At 38.8% G+C, this 16,455-nt stretch overlaps 2 protein-coding genes across 9 annotated transcripts in view; both read right to left on the bottom strand.

The window, feature by feature from the left end:
* The window catches only part of KLHL3 (kelch like family member 3), a 293,373-nt gene that overhangs the window by 122,498 nt on the left and 154,420 nt on the right, over positions 1-16,455 (bottom strand). The window lies entirely within an intron of this gene.
* Positions 11,504-16,231, bottom strand: HNRNPA0 (heterogeneous nuclear ribonucleoprotein A0). The gene has a single exon (XM_082725596.1). The coding sequence runs from the start codon at positions 15,852-15,854 to the stop codon at positions 14,928-14,930; it is 927 nt and encodes a 308-aa protein (XP_082581722.1). The 5' UTR covers positions 15,855-16,231; the 3' UTR covers positions 11,504-14,927.

Here is a 16,455-nt window from a genome sequence, read left to right as displayed (position 1 = left end):
AGAGTGAGAAAGAGAGAGAGGTTCAAGAGAGGTAAAAAAGAGGAACTATGGGAACTCAGTGAAGGAGAACAAAACTTTCAGTTTGGGGGAGACAGGAGGAACAGAAATAAAGGTGGATGAGTAATTCTGTGGAACTTCAAAAAAGGTATTCATAAATGTAAATAGTTGCTACTAATTTGTTTCTCATGACCTCATTTAAAATTTTAAAAATAAAACATTGGTTTAATCCTGCAACTTTAATATACTGACATATTATGCCACATTAAATAATATATGCTATTACATATTTTTATAATAAGTTTTTATTGTGGTGGAATACATATAAAACTATTTTAACCAATTATAAGCGCACAGTTCAGTGCATTTACATTCACAATGTTGTGCAACCATTACCACTAACCATCTACAGAACTTCTTCATCATTCCCAAAAGAATTCTCCATTCACTCCTCACCCAAGCCCCTGGTTATCTCCATCCTTCTTTTTGTCTCCATCAACTTGCCTATTCTAGAGACCTCATAGAAGTGTAATCATTCAGTTGTCCTTCTGTGTCTGGCTTATTTCATTTAGAATAATGTTTTCAAGTTTCACCCATATTGTAACATGTATTGGAATTTCATTCTTTTTTATGGCTAAGTAATATTCCACTGCATGCATAAGCCACATTTTCTTTATCCATTCACCTGCTGATGGACACCAGATTTTAACATTTCACCTTTTTCACAGAGCACTATTTAGTAAACATTCCCTAATGTTTAATATTTATAGTTTTCAATCTCTTGCTATAGACAATATCATAATAACCATCTTTGTGCAAAAACTGTTTTCCTTGCATTTTTTTCTTAGGTTAAATTCCTAGTACCAGAGCCCTAGAGCCAAAGGATATAATTTCATGGTTCTTACTAAATATATCCATATTTGCCTTCCTCATTCATCATCTTTCCTAGCCTATGGAGAAGTTACTGTCATGCAATTTCAGCTGTCAAAGTACAAAACTGTGGTTAAAGTCAATTGGAAGGTGACAAACAAATAGTTTTGCCAATTGAAAATAAAAGCTTTCAAGTTCATAGCTATATGGATCCAGAGATTCAAAGGCAACCACTGTGACTCTGAAGTCAGAAAGAAAGTCGAGATTGAGAAGAGATATGTCACGTCGGCATTTTTGCCACAATCTCCCTTTTGTGATGCAAGTCTCATCTTCCCTGTATGAAAATCTTATTACATGATCAGGACAGAATAACTTCATGGTAACATGAAGTCACTAAATCAGACCAACTTGCTACACATTTCACTGCAGAGACTTTACAAGCAAACAAAATGTGATCCTTCTAACATAGTGACATAACTGTATCTGTCATGGGATGCTACTGTTTATAATAGTTATACCTCTTTTATCCCTAAAGAATTATTTATGGTGCTTATGTCAAAAATTTCTTTCACTTAGATAATTTTAAAGACTGACAGAAGGCAGTTCTTATTATAAACTTGCTTACAAAGAATTTACATGATGGCAGGGAGTCTCCCCAGACTCAATAATGCCAGAAACTGCTCAAAACTGCTAGAAGAGGCAGTAATGAAAAGACCTAGAGCTTTTAGAGAAAAGAAATTAACAAAGTAGAAACTTCTCAGAAGAGCTGTCCACTTAACATAGGGCTGGCTGATCTTTGTGATGTTTTCCAAAACTGCACCTTCTACCCACAACCCAATGTTTTCCACTTAATTTGATTACACTTAAAAAAAAAAAAAAAAAAGTTGGCTGTGTCTGGTATTCCCAAGACCAACCCAACAATGAGAGACTAGCTAGAAGAAATCACAGAACTCAACACTAAGTGTTGAACTAAGAGCTAGAGTTTAAAAGTCACATGGTTAAGTATTCATAGTTGGCTGTGTCTGGTATTCCCAAGACCAACCCTACATTGAGAGACTAGCTAGAAGAAATCACAGAACTCAACACTAAGTGTTGTACTAAGAGCTAGAGTTTAAAAGTCACATGGTTAAGTATTCGTAGTCCAATCATACAGAAAAAAAGACACAGACAGTCTGGAGGAATCCATGTATAAGCTTCTTTATGCTCTCTCCCTACCATGCTCTGTCCTCTGTGATGTTTCTGCCCAAGAACTCAATACTCAATGTTTTATAGATATCCACTACCTAGCACTTATCAAAATTCCAGACTCCCAGAAGGAAAAAAAGGTAGTTAACATAAATCAGATTGCTACACAATCTAGACCCAGTGAACCACCATTCTCCATTAATTTAAGAACACTACCTAAATCTGGGTGCCCCAACGAGAGCCAATCTTGCAGGCAGCCCCTCTAAAGACAGCCCAGAAGCAATTAAGATTCATTTCAGCCAAAAAGAATCAATCTGTCTCATATGTAAATGTATGTAGGAGGTACACAAACTCAGAGAATTAAAGAGATTGTGGGTCTTTTATACCTTCAGCCAAGTTGCTCTCATTGCTTTCCTCATTAACCCTCATTGAAAGCAACTATACCAAAAGAACAGGAATTCTGTTCTAAGAGATGGAAAGCCAGAGACTCTTTTATACTTCAAGGCAGACAATGACATTCTTCTGTTCAAAACCCTGAAATGGTTCACCATTCATGTGGTCAACGCCAAAATCCTACAACAGCTTGTAAGTGCCTACATGGTCTGGCCCGTCTGACCTCATCAGTCACTCCTTTCCTCCTCTTCCCCCATCTGCAGCCACCATGACCAACTTACTTTTCCTCAAAAACGCCAGGCACAATCCCACCCCAGAGCTTCTGCTTTCCTAATCCTCTAACTGGAATGCTCTTCCTCTATGTATCTACACTGCTCACTCCCCCATTTTCCTCAAACGTCACTTTCTCTGAGAGACCCACCTAAACCACCCTATTTTAAAATGCGCTCTCTTCACAAGCATCCTTAGAGCACTCCCTACTCCATTTTGTTTTTGGTTTTTGAGATCTTATTTATCTATTGTCAGAGAGATAGAGAGTGCGCATGCACAAGCAGAGGGAGCTGCAGGCAGAGAGGGAAGTAGACTCTCCACTGAGCAGGGAGCCCAAGGCGGGGCTTGATCCCAGGACCCCTGGGATCATGACCTGAGCCAAAGGCAGACGCTTAAAAAGACTGGGCCAACCAGGCGTCCCAGCACTCCCTACTCAAGGTAATTTTTTCATACCATTCACTCATCTGCCAACACACCATATAATTTATTATGTTTCATTGTCTCCACTAAAATATAAGCTCTACCGAGGGCAGGGATTTGGGGCTCTTTTTCACTGCTCTGTTTTCAGCTGAATCATTGAGGAAAATAATCATAAATCTAACCTAACATAGTAGGAAATAGGGAGACACTAAAATTCAAACAATGTGAGAAAACTCAGGACAGGACACTAACTCACAATAGCTATATCTTCTCCAAGGGTGATGGAACCTGGGAGATCAAGTCATTAGAAAATAGGGAAAGGACTTAAAATTTTTCACTGAAGAGATAAAGGCACACTCAGAGTTATTGAGGTATTCATGAAAGGAATTATTTACAAGGGTGTGGTTACAGGAAAATCAACAATGTTTGACAAACATCTTGGGACCAGCAACAGCAAGCCTGAAGCAGCTATACGACTGAGTGTTTATCAGAACCAGAAAAGACCTAGAGCTGTAAGAGGGCCACTGGAACAGAGTTGTGGCCACCGGAAACCAGTTTGCGGAGTATGTGTATTTGGGGAACAGGGGTACAAATATGTACACCTTGCCTTTCTCTCTTTCTGTCTGCTGGTTTCTCCCACTGCCTAAACCAAAAAAGGAGAAGCCAAAAAAGTACACAGTTCTTTAAGATCAAGCTTCCAAGAACACAAGAAAAAGAAAGGTGGTGGGTGGGCCGAGAGGGGCAAAAAGAGAATACCCAGCACAGTAATCATTTTGTAAAGCTATCTGCAAAGAAACCATACATCACTGTACTTACCAGCATCTTCAACTATGTTCCACACCTAAATCTAAATCTCTTCTCTCCATTCCCAAGCATTATCACCATCCTCCTAGTCACACAGTAATTCTGATGCAACTATTCTTCTTCCCACATACCCAGTCATTTGACAATTAAGACTTTCACAACTTCCCTCATAGTCCCTATTTCCAGCACTACCTCTTTGTTCATGCTCTCCTTTTCTTACCTGGTTAACATAAGCTCTCTTAACAACCTTGTCAGCTGAAACATCACTGAACTGCCATCTATTCCACTCAGTGCTACGGAGTTAATCTTTCTAAATTAACAGTCTCACTACCACTCTTATTACTCAATAACCATTAGTGATTTCCACTGCCTGCCAGATAAGGTCCAAACTCCTTAGCATAGTATTCAAAGACCTTAGTAATGTGGTTCCAACTTCTCTCAATTTATTTCCCACAGATCTCCTCTACCCTTAGTACAAATTATCCACCTGTATTTGGAAGCAAATCAAGTTTAGCGTGAAGAGTGTGATCATCAGAATCAGTCAGACTTGGATTCAAGTCCCAGCTCAACCATTTCCCCAGCTAGAAACCTGGGAAAAGTTACAGAATCTTTCTGAGACAAGCTTCAGCCACCTCTAAAGCAGAGGGTTAGTGAACAGATCCAGTCAGAACATGTGTAAATGTATTTTGTACAATGTTTAGCACATAGGCTCCATGTCTCTACCTATTTGTCCCTCTACCTGAAATTATCTTTTTCTCCCCAATCTTATCTATGTGGCAATTTTTTTTAGGTCAAATGCTTTATCTTCCACAATGCTTTTCTTGATCTTTCTTCCAACATGAAAAACATTTCTCCTCAATATTCACATTATTTATACCTTCCTTATATCAACAAATACTTAAACACTTATGGATAGCTAACATGATTCATACCTCTCCCACTACAGTTGAAGCAGCAGAAGTTTAGGAGGTTCCCATATCCAAGCTCATCCAACAAGGGCAAAGCCTAGTTTAAAACCAATCTCAGGGAATGCCTGGATGGCCCAGTTGATTAAGGGTCTGCCTTCAGCTCAGGTTATGATTCCAGAGTTCTGGGGTCAAGTCCTGCACTGAGGCTCCCTGCTCAGTGAGGAGCCTGCCTCTTTCCTCTGCTGCTCCCCCTACTTGTGCTGACAAATAAAACCGTTAAAAAATAACAAAACCAGGGGCGCCTGGGTGGCTCAGTGGGTTAAAGCCTCTGCCTTCAGTTCGGGTCATGGTCCCAGGGTCCTGGGATCCACCCCTGCATCGGGCTCTCTGCTTGGTGGGGAGCCTGATTCTTCCTCCTCCTCTCTCTCTCTGCCTGCCTCTCCACCCACTTGTGATCTCTGTCAAATGAATAAATAAAATTAAAAAAAAAAAAGCAAACCTATCTTAGTACTAAGACTGAGCTACAGACTATATACACCTATGTGACTACTTACTCTCTTCAAGATGGCTATTCATTCACCTCATTAACTGTGCAAATACCACGTGGTTGGGGGGAAATAAAGATACACCTTTTACTAGGCAGTCATGCCTCTTATCACAGGCCATAATTTTAACATTACATACCAGAGAATATAGTTAAAGTCCTTTAAAGGCATTCTTTCACTCAATCTGTTCGACAACCCTGAGACAGGTATTACTAATATTCTTTTTATTTATTTATTTATTCAGCGTAACAGTATTCATTGTTTTTGCACCACACCCAGTGCTCCATGCAATCCGTGCCCTCTCCAATACCCACCACCTGGTTCCCCCAACCTCCCACGCTCCGCCCCTTCAAAACCCTGATTGTTTTTCAGAGTCCATAGTCTCTCATGGCTCACCTCCCCTTCTAATTTCCCTCAACTCCCTTCTCCTCTCCATCTCCCCTTGTCCTCCATGCTCTTTGTTATGCTCCACAAATAAGTGAAACCATATGATAATTGAATCTCTCTGCTTGACTTATTTCACTCAGCATAATCTCTTCCAGTCCTGTCCATGTTGCTACAAAAGTTGGGTATTCATCCTTTCTGATGGTATTCTCTCCTTTTTAAAGACAAAGAAACTGAGGGTTTAGGCCAACTTGTTCAATGTCACAGAACTAGAAAGTGACAGGGTCAAGAATGAAATCTAAACTATTTGATGCCAAAATGTATGTCCTTAAGGACTATGAAATATTAAATCAGATGCTTACTCTGAAGTAAATTGTATTTGCAACATAAACATCAGAGAAAAAATGCACCTTTCACATGGTATCTAATCTAGTAACCAGTGAACATGTAAAGCCTTAATATAATCAGAGAATGAATGCTAAATAACAATGACACACTCCAAATTGTTTGTATGTTGTTAACAATCCCAGATGATGCTTTGTTGTGCTCCACAAACAAGTGAAACCATATGATAATTGAATCTCTCTGCTTGACTTATTTCACTCAGCATAATCTCTTCCAGTCCTGTCCATGTTGCTACAAAAGTTGGGTATTCATCCTTTCTGATGGTATTCTCTCCTTTTTAAAGACAAAGAAACTGAGGGTTTAGGCCAACTTGTTCAATGTCACAGAACTAGAAAGTGACAGGGTCAAGAATGAAATCTAAACTATTTGATGCCAAAATGTATGTCCTTAAGGACTATGAAATATTAAATCAGATGCTTACTCTGAAGTAAATTGTATTTGCAACATAAACATCAGAGAAAAAATGCACCTTTCACATGGTATCTAATCTAGTAACCAGTGAACATGTAAAGCCTTAATATAATCAGAGAATGAATGCTAAATAACAATGACACACTCCAAATTGTTTGTATGTTGTTAACAATCCCAGATGATGCTTTGTTGTGCTCCACAAACAAGTGAAACCATATGATAATTGAATCTCTCTGCTTGACTTATTTCACTCAGCATAATCTCTTCCAGTCCTGTCCATGTTGCTACAAAAGTTGGGTATTCATCCTTTCTGATGGTATTCTCTCCTTTTTAAAGACAAAGAAACTGAGGGTTTAGGCCAACTTGTTCAATGTCACAGAACTAGAAAGTGACAGGGTCAAGAATGAAATCTAAACTATGATGCTTAAAAGGAAAGGATCCATCATTTCCAAAGAAACTGAATTTCAATCAGAATGCAGTTATTTGAAGACAAGAACCATGTTTTTCTTACTGCTATGTATCTCCAAATTCTAGATGTCTTTTGCACAAAGGTGATCAATACCTGATGAAAATGATGGCAATCACTGAGAAATAAGCATGTCATTTAAATGCTACACATCAAAGAATTTTAGTTCACATCAGAGAATTTTAAAGCAGATGATGACACAAACCTATTTCAGGTAGTTTTGTTTTGTCTTGTATTTACTTATTTAAGCAAACCAAAGTGGTAAAATAATCATAGGAGCCTAAGAGAATCTGCCTGGGAAAAGGAGGCACACATACAAGGAAAAAATGCCTTCCTAGAAAGGTATCTTTGTGAATCCTTTTCCTCTGTGAATACTTAATTCACCTAGCTCCAAGTGCAAGCAAAAAAGTAGGTGGAAGAAGTAGAAGACTCAACTGCCCTTTCTACTTTCTGATTCTTTTTTTAAAAGCAGCTTTCAAATATCTCCTTTTTATGATAAATGTCTTATCTAGTAGCATTTAAATTCTCCTTTAGGGATAATGTGAAATTCATCCAAAAACAAGTTCCAATCTCAAAGACTAATGTTCTCAAACCAGTTGTGTGCCTCTTTGAAATGAGTAATATATTCTATTTCCCACCTAAAATAATTCCACACATTATAATTAGCAAAAGACTAAATTTAAACATCAAGAACATTCACGAAGTGTTAAAGTCAAATTCAATTTGAGGCTATAATTCATGCCCACTTATTTTTCAAATACTGCCTCCCCCAAAATTATACAAATGTTAACTTTATTTTTAAGATGAAATGTAGAGAATATATCACCTTTCACTTACAGCAAATTCATTTTCTTTTGTATCACAAACTGACTTAATTACTGTAAAAGTTTCTAACAAAATCGTATTTTAAAATCTACTAGTAAGTCAAAATATAAGATATTTGTAAGATGAAAATGCAAGAATGATGAGCATACTGCTAACTACAGCTTAATAAAAGGGGTCTCCCAAAGGTGAATTACACTCCTGATGGAAAAATCCACTAGTAATATGGTGATTATCATTTCCTACTTAATATTTCCACAATCTTGTAAATCTTTCACTGAATAAGTTTCACCTCTCTTAAGTTGATTTTGCTATCAATACTTAGCAAAAATCCTGAATCTTAAAATAATGCAAAATAAATAAAAATGGATGATGTGCTTTTAGAGTCTACTCTGCAGTCTAATAATACAAGAAAAAAAGGTAAAGAGCCTTTTATTTAGCAAGTTGCTTAATTCAACTTAAAAGCAATTTCTGCAGTGAGAAACCCCTATTCACACATACCTGAAATACAATAGTACAAGTTTTAGGTAGAATAAACTAGAAGAATAATAAACTGCCTATTTATTGTTATAAAATTTCCAGACTTCAAAGTATAGTCCCTTCAGAATATCAAGGCATGTTTTTTAATGTAGATACATTAAATATGATTTAATCAACTCTTTCTCATGAACTGAAACAAAAAGCTAGGAGGGGAAAATAACTATCAGAAAAATCCTTGTAGGACTCTAGCAGATTTCTCAGAGAACAATCCATACACTAATATGGCCCTGCGATTTGGTATAATCTGTGGAATGGAGTGGGGGCGAGGGGGGCGCTGGGTGGCTCAGTCAGTTAAGCATCTACCTTCAGCTCAGGTCATGATCCTGGGGTCCTGGGATTGAGATCCATGTTGGGGCTGAGCAGGGAGCCCGCTTCTCTCTCTCTCCCTCCAGCTTGCTTGTGCTCTCTCACGCTCTCTCAAATAAAAAAATAAAATCTTAAAAAAAAAAAAAAAAGGCTGTAGAATGGCCTTAGCCACCTCATCCACCTATTCTAAATGTCAATTCTCTGAAGTTTCCTTTGATCCACACAGAAAGTCACCCCTACTGCTCATAATACATGTCTGAGTAAAATGCCCATACTCTATTTTGTTTAAATTCCCACCACCCAAACTAAACCGTGGGTACCTCGTGAGCAATTTATTTACTACATTTATTTTACTCTATTTACTACACATATTTTACTATATCTACTACATGTATTATTTACTACATTTAGCTAAGTCACGTTCAATAAATTGTTTATAAAGAATTACAAAAATTAGTGCCAGGGTTTCCTCTTGAAGGCTGTTACTGAATTAATTACCAAATAGGACTAAGAACTAACAGTATCAAATCAGAAAGAATCGAAGCAATTAAAGTCTTTCATACCACAGGAAAAATTAGCCTAAGAAAAATAAGTTGACTTACCAAGGTTAAATAGTAAGATCTGAATCCATGTTTCAACTGGCAATTTAGATTTTGGGTATTGCCCACCTCTGATCCAGAGTAAACCTCTCCCAGCATACCCTTTCTAGGTTATTTTCTTTGTTTTCTCAAGAGCTTCTTGAGGAAGTATTTAGCAATTCACATAATTCAACTTAAAAGCAATTTCCGCAGTGAAAAACCTCTATTCACACACACCTGAAATATGATGATACCAGTTTTAGGTAGAATAAACTAGAAAATAATAAACAACTGCCTATTGTTATAAATTTCCAGAATTCAATGTATAGTCCCTTCAGAATATAAAGGCATGTTTTTAATGTAGATATATTAAATATTATTTAATCAACTCTTTCTCATTCAAGGAAAGTTGGGAGAGAAAAATGACTAAGTATCAGAAAAATCCTTGTAGGACTCTAGGAGATTTCTCAGAGAACTATCCATACACTAATATAACCAATAGCTTCAGCCAGGCTCCTATACTTGACTTTTTTCCTCTTTTTTATGTTGTAAATGGCAACACAAAGCCTGCAAAAGTCTTAAATTAAAAACAGAAAACTGGAAATATGCTATTCAATAAATCATGTGCATCTATGCTATAGTACACCATATAGTTATATAAGATACATGTATAAATATAGAATATCTTTGATGTTAAAATTCATATATATGCATATGTATCTACCTATCCTACCAAAGAAAAAGATCTAGAAAACAAATTGTTAACAAAGGTTATCTCTGGGCACTGCAAGAAAACAGAAATTTTTTTTAACTTTTACAATTTTTTAAAAAAATAAGCAGAAGATTCCTATTTCTTGTTCTCAGCAGCTCCATGATCTTAGGCAAATTACTTACACTAGGTACTGGCCTGTAGCTAATACAGAATAGATAATAGGATCTCCTCATAGTTATTGAGGACTAAAATAAATGATGCACAGAATACCTCGCACAATGTAATAGTCAAACTTTTATTTCGGACAGTAATGAAATGTCCTAAGTGATAGTGTGTAGCCATCTTATGGAAAAACTGTCAAATATTTCTGCAGTAAAAACTACTGGAGAAAACAGAAGGTGAGGACAGCAATATGTTCCTGAAATGATAAGGCCATTAACTATTCTATCGTGTATAATCGAGCTTTGAAAATTTTCTGTAAAATGTTTTCACTGAATTTACCCTAAGGCTTTAAAAAGCTGCAATTGAGTATGTACCTTCATCTGTGTGTATACAAAGAACTGAAAAATATTTCTGAAACCACAAAACTGCTGCATTCTACCACATTTAACTATGAGTTAACCATCTAATCAATTAAGTACACGAGATCAGCAAGAACATATCTGCAAAGATAATGATCACATTACTCATCAATCAAGAGAAAAAACTCATTCCATCAAAAAGAGTATTTTAACTTATAGGACAACTATACTATGAAACATTTACGGTTGGCCCTCAAACACAGGTTTGAACTACACAGGTCCACTTAGTGATCTTTTTCTATAAATGCAGTACGACACTATAAATATCATTTTCTCTTATTAGTTTAATAATTATCTTCTCTCTAGCTTACTTTATTAGAATACAATATGATAGCTGTAACATACAAAATATGTGCTAATTGACTATGTTATAGCTAAAACATCCAGGTGACAGGATTAGTAGTTAAGTTTAAGGCGAGTCAAAACTTACACACAGATTTTAAACTGCATTGGGGGGGGGGGTGTCACTGCCCCAACCCCCACTGTGTTCAAGGGTCAACTATATAGACAACAGAAAGGTGTATTTGTATTCCTATGAGAATGTTATTAACATACATTAAAAATACAAAACCATATAATCCTATTTTTTAAAAAATTAACTTAGGTGCATACCAAAGAGAGTTAGGAGAATATAAACTTATTAACGATTACCCTTGAGAAGAGGATTTGGTCATATTGGTAGAATATTTACTCACTTTTCATTTATTTTGATTTATAACCAGTTATTTAACATTAGTAAATTTATTTTTAAAATACACCAGCCCCAAGACTAAATAAGATTTTTGTATTTTCTATTTCCTAGTAGTAATAATGCCGTTTTCTGTGACAATCTAAATGATAAGCAACATAACAACTTTTTAAATAACATACTGTATTGCAGAAAATACGTTTCTTAGGCTTTACCTATTCTTTCAAGGGATTCTTTATTGAAAAAAAAATCTTACAATGTATTTTCACTTTTAATAGAAAGCATGAAACAAAGGCACATCAAAATAACCTGCAAAGAGACATTAAGAAAAAAGCACTACCCTACTCTGGTTTAGAGGCAATTTTTGTTGCCCTGTTTCAGATGGAAGTGAAATAAAGACCTTCTGAAACAGAATAGAACGCATTTTTCCCAGTAATCACAATCTTACACTCATTAAGTTGGTTAAAATAGGGGAGACTTACCCAAATGTTATCTTTCTAGGTAAAATCCACTGTCTACTTGCAGTTTTACTCATATCAATCCAACATCCAAAGGTCCACTTTCAGTCAGCAAAGATACAGGCATATAAAATTTAACAGAACACAAATTCGAGAAAAGCAAACACTTAAAGAAGCCTACAAAATAAGCGACACTGTCACTTCTGGTCTTGAGGGGAATAATCATCAATACTAAATTTTCAAGTATCCTCAAACCCTTTAACCTTGTTTAAATGCAAAAATTTATTGTGAGGCATATTTAAGAAATTATGTTCAAAAGCACTAAGTTATTGGAAGAAACATATCATTCTATAGTTATCCCTATAAACATTAACCATTTGCAAGCTTAAGATTTGAAACTACCATCAATCTTTAAATACCTTTCAAAACATGGTTCAACTAATAATTACCACTGAATTTATACCAAAAATCCTGTAAATGTAAAAGTTCTTCATAATAGCGAGACAAAAAATGGTTTTTATTTTGATAATCTTTCAAATTAGATTCAAGCATGGCATAAAATTCTATTCAGTACTGACTAGATTCTGTACCACACCCTCTCATGAATTCTTAAGTTTTAAGTAATAATGTTCAGATAATTCTCATAGGTGAAAGGACTTAAAAACCCTACATATAAAAAATGCTTCTATAAAAATTGACAAGAGCAATTCCAGAAAGACTAAATATCACTATGCTTTTGCCTTCACTGAGTACCAGTCCAGATCACAGAAAATCTATCAAGGTAAATGCACAACAATGAAATGTTAATATAAATGAACAGCACCTTGAGTTGCTTTTCTAATTAACAGGTAATCCTTCTACATCATTCATTTTACGTTTTAGAAGTCACTATGTTAGGAATACAAAATACCAATAACCTTATCAGACTTTGGAAACCCTCCAAAAAGGGGACTATTCCAACTGACCCAGAAGAATTGGATCTTCCCACTAAAGCTGAATAAAAGGCAAGCAGAGTAATAATTATAATGAAAACTTTTAAGCATATCATTTTCTGTACCTTCGAGGCACTCAAAAAATGGTACTAAACTACCAAATGAATAAGTCCACATGTATTATGTTTCACTAAACTAAAAAATAAATTTAAAGAGCTGTAGAACCACTTAAGAGCAAGATTTGACTACATTTATTCAACGTGCAAAAAACATCTATCCCATCTGTCATAGAGGTATACTCAAGTTATCTGTACCAAGCATCAGCTATTGTCAAAACGACTACTGAGCAGTCCTAATCTAGCCTCACAATCTTGACCTCTCTTCTATCTCTTGAAATGAAAGCCCCAGCAATTAAGATAAAAAATTTGGCACAAATTAGATATTAAGAAATATACAGTAGCAAGAACTAAGACAAAGTCAATGCTAAAATAATCTTTTACTTTAAAGCCCATTAACCGCCCCTTCAGAAAGCTTCTTAATATACATTTGGGCTTTTGAATGCAATATTCAAGTAAAAAGTTTTACCGTAACATTAAATCAAGTGTACTATATCATAAGTACTCTGAACACACCCACCAGGTTATACATACTCTCACTCAATCATGTAAAGAATTGAATTCTTTATTTGTGATATCCATAAACGTTGCTATTCTATATTTCTATCCAGGAAGGCAATTTTCTCCTATATCATTGTTTTGTTTTGTTTTTTATAAACAACAACTTGAATTCTATTGCATGAAAGGGCTACAAATATACATTTGTTAACCAAGCAGAATACACAAATATTTTGCTTTACAACTTGCACCTAAGACACCAGTACACGTAGCTGGTTCATTAGCTGTCATAGCAATTTGGGGCCATTGCCCAAGCTATGCATAGCAGTTTACATTTTCAAATCTTGTGTAGAAAGGGTAATAGTGATATGGACTGTTAACTACATTCCCATAAAGCCCATCTCAGTTACAAGTAAATGTGTAACCAAAGTCTGCACAGATTTGTGATGGCAAAACTTCTAAATCTGATGCAATTATCCTAAACAAGTTTTTTAAACAAATTGTTTCGCAGATATACTGCCATTCTGCCAGTAGATGGTGCTACAAAGGTTGGGGGAAGGATTTCCAAGAGGACAACAATTCAGCTATAGGAAAAAACGTTTAAACCTGCTCTGAAAATACAAAAATGCATTTAGTTTAAGGGTAAAATATAACCCTTATTTGTAACCATTCATTACAGACAAACCAGTAAGAGGGATGAAACTAGGCCATCTGAAAATTTTTAAACAGTTTATATGAATGAAAACACATGCTTAACACAAACTATTTCTTTTCAAACTACACAGTACATACTTTGAAGTAAATTCTCATAGAAAGAAGTGACCAACCATGTCAAGATGATAAGCAAATCGCTTGGTACAAGAGATGGATGCACAGAAACTTTAAAGATTTTAAAAAGCTACATCCACCACTGCAAAAGTTTTGCCTGTAAGGGATAAAATTTAACACGTCACTAGAAAGGCAACAGGAAAAAAAAAAAAAAAAACCACCAAAGGACCTTTTGAAAGTTTCTCTAAGTACACATCAAGAATTAAGAATGAACACGAAAATTATTAAAGTAATATCCCTTAAAACGGTAAGGAATGGATCCTAGAAAAAAAATGTTAGACATATACGGTCAAACACAATGATTTATTAAAAATAAAACGTAAAAATGATTTTTGTACATATGCTTCCAAATTTCAGGCATGGAATCCAAGTAGATTTCATAGAAAACGCTGTAGCCAGATATCAAGTCCTTACAACAAAGTAAACTACCCCCCCACCCCAACCCCCGCCCAGGTTTTGCTACAGAATCAGCAAGTTCACTCCCTCCCCCCAAAAAACACAAATTAAAACAAGACATTTTGCTAGTATAAAAACGACCAAGGTCCAAGTAATAATAAAAAAATAGAGTCCATCAATGACTGTAACACAAAAATGTGTATGTGAGGCCGAGTCCATCTTCGGAGGGAGAGACAAGAGAGGTGGCAGGCAAATAGGGCAACACCCCCAAGGATAGCAGCCTTAGAAGCGGCTCCCCCAAGGGCAAAATGGGGAAGGCGGTGGGAGAGGAAGGAACTTAGGAGTTGCCCCAGCTGGGTTGTTGAAAAGAACTACCCCTATAGCCACTCCCAGGTATTTTTAGATTTTTTTTTTTTAAAAGGAGCTGCCTCCATAACCACCCCCACCGCCATAGCCGCCTCTGTAAGGTCCACTGTTACTGCGACCGCCCCAGCTGCTGCCACCGCCACCGCCGCCGCCGCCTCCCTTCATGGGCCCATAGGAGGACTGATGCTGGCTGTAGCTGCCGAAGCCGCCGAAGCCGTTACCGTAGTCGCTTCCCCCGTAGGACGAACCGCCTCCGCCGCCTCCGTAGGCATTGTAGCCACCGCCTCCGCCGCCCCCGCCTCCGCCGTAACCACCGTAGCTGTTGTAACCGCCACCGCCGCCTTTAGACAGGCCGTTCTGGTCTCGACCACCGCCGCGACCCCGGCCGCCCCGGCCGCCCCGGGAGGACCGGGACCCGCCTCCGCCCCCACCGGAGTGGATATCCTCCTTGGGGACCGCCTTCTTCACTTCCACGCGATGGCCCTGGATCGGATGGAACTTGACAACCGCGGCCTTGTCTGCCGCGTCGTGATTCTGAAAATACACGAAGCCGAAGCCACGCTTCTTGCCCGACTGCTTGTCGGCAATAATTTCGGCCTTTTCCACCGTGCCAAACTGCGAGAAATGCTCGATGAGGTCGCCCTCGGCCACGTCTCCCTTTAGGCCCCCGACAAAGAGCTTCTTAACCTTGGCGTGGGCACCGGGCCGCGCCGAATCCTCCCGGGACACCGCCCGCTTCAGCTCCACCGTGTTGCCGTCCACGGCATGGGGCGAGGCGGCCATGGCGGCATCGGCCTCCTCCACATTGGAGTAGGTCACGAAGCCGAAGCAACGGGAGCGTTTGGTCTGGGGGTTCACCACCACCACGCAGTCCGTCAGAGTCCCAAAGGCCTCAAAGTGGCCGCGCAGGCCCGACTCACTCGTCTGCACATTGAGGCCGCCGATGAATAGCTTACACAACTGGGAATTCTCCATCTCCACGGCCCGGGCCTTCCCCCCGCCCTGCGAGCTCCGAGGTTTCGCCGTCGCCGTTATCGTTGGCTAAGGCCTCTTCACAGCTTGGGCCCAGCCGTTGCTGGAGCCGCCACCGCCGGTCACCGACGGGGAAGGGAAGAAGGGAAGGGGAGGGAAGGAGGAGAAAAGGAAGGGGAAGGGAAGGGGAGAGGTGCCGGCGAGAGGGCGAGCCGAGGCGTCTGGAAGCCAACCAACACCACCGCTATCGCCACCGCCGCCTCCGCTCCCCTATCTGGGCACCACACAAAGAGGCCGCTGAACGCGCGCGCACCCTCCCCGAGGCGTGCGTCACCGCCGACGTACGGCAGCCCAGTGCAGCCCGCCAATCCCTGCGTCGCTCTCCCTAGTCCCGCCTACCGCGCCGCAGCGCCGCTCTCGGTCACGGACTCCCCGCCCTCCGCGGTCGATTCAAGCCGTCGGCCTGCGCTGCTCCCGCCACCGCCTCTACAGTCCCGCTTTCACACCCTGGCTCCCCCGTGTTCGCTGACCAGGGACTCTCCTTGCTCTCCGCGCACCTCCGCAATTCATTTCTTCCCAGCCCCGCGGCTGTTCCCAGTGTGTT

This window comes from Mustela nivalis (genome assembly GCF_964662115.1).
Source record: "Mustela nivalis genome assembly, chromosome: 3".
NCBI classification, from domain to species: domain Eukaryota; kingdom Metazoa; phylum Chordata; class Mammalia; order Carnivora; family Mustelidae; genus Mustela; species Mustela nivalis.
The sequence above is the reverse complement of the archived record's forward strand: the minus strand, read 5'-3'. Positions and strand labels throughout refer to the sequence as shown.

What these genes read in the sequence shown, in the direction of transcription:
- HNRNPA0 (XM_082725596.1), bottom strand. Translation starts at nt 15,854, where the DNA reads ATGGAGAATTCCCAGTTGTGTAAGCTATTCATCGGCGGCCTCAATGTG.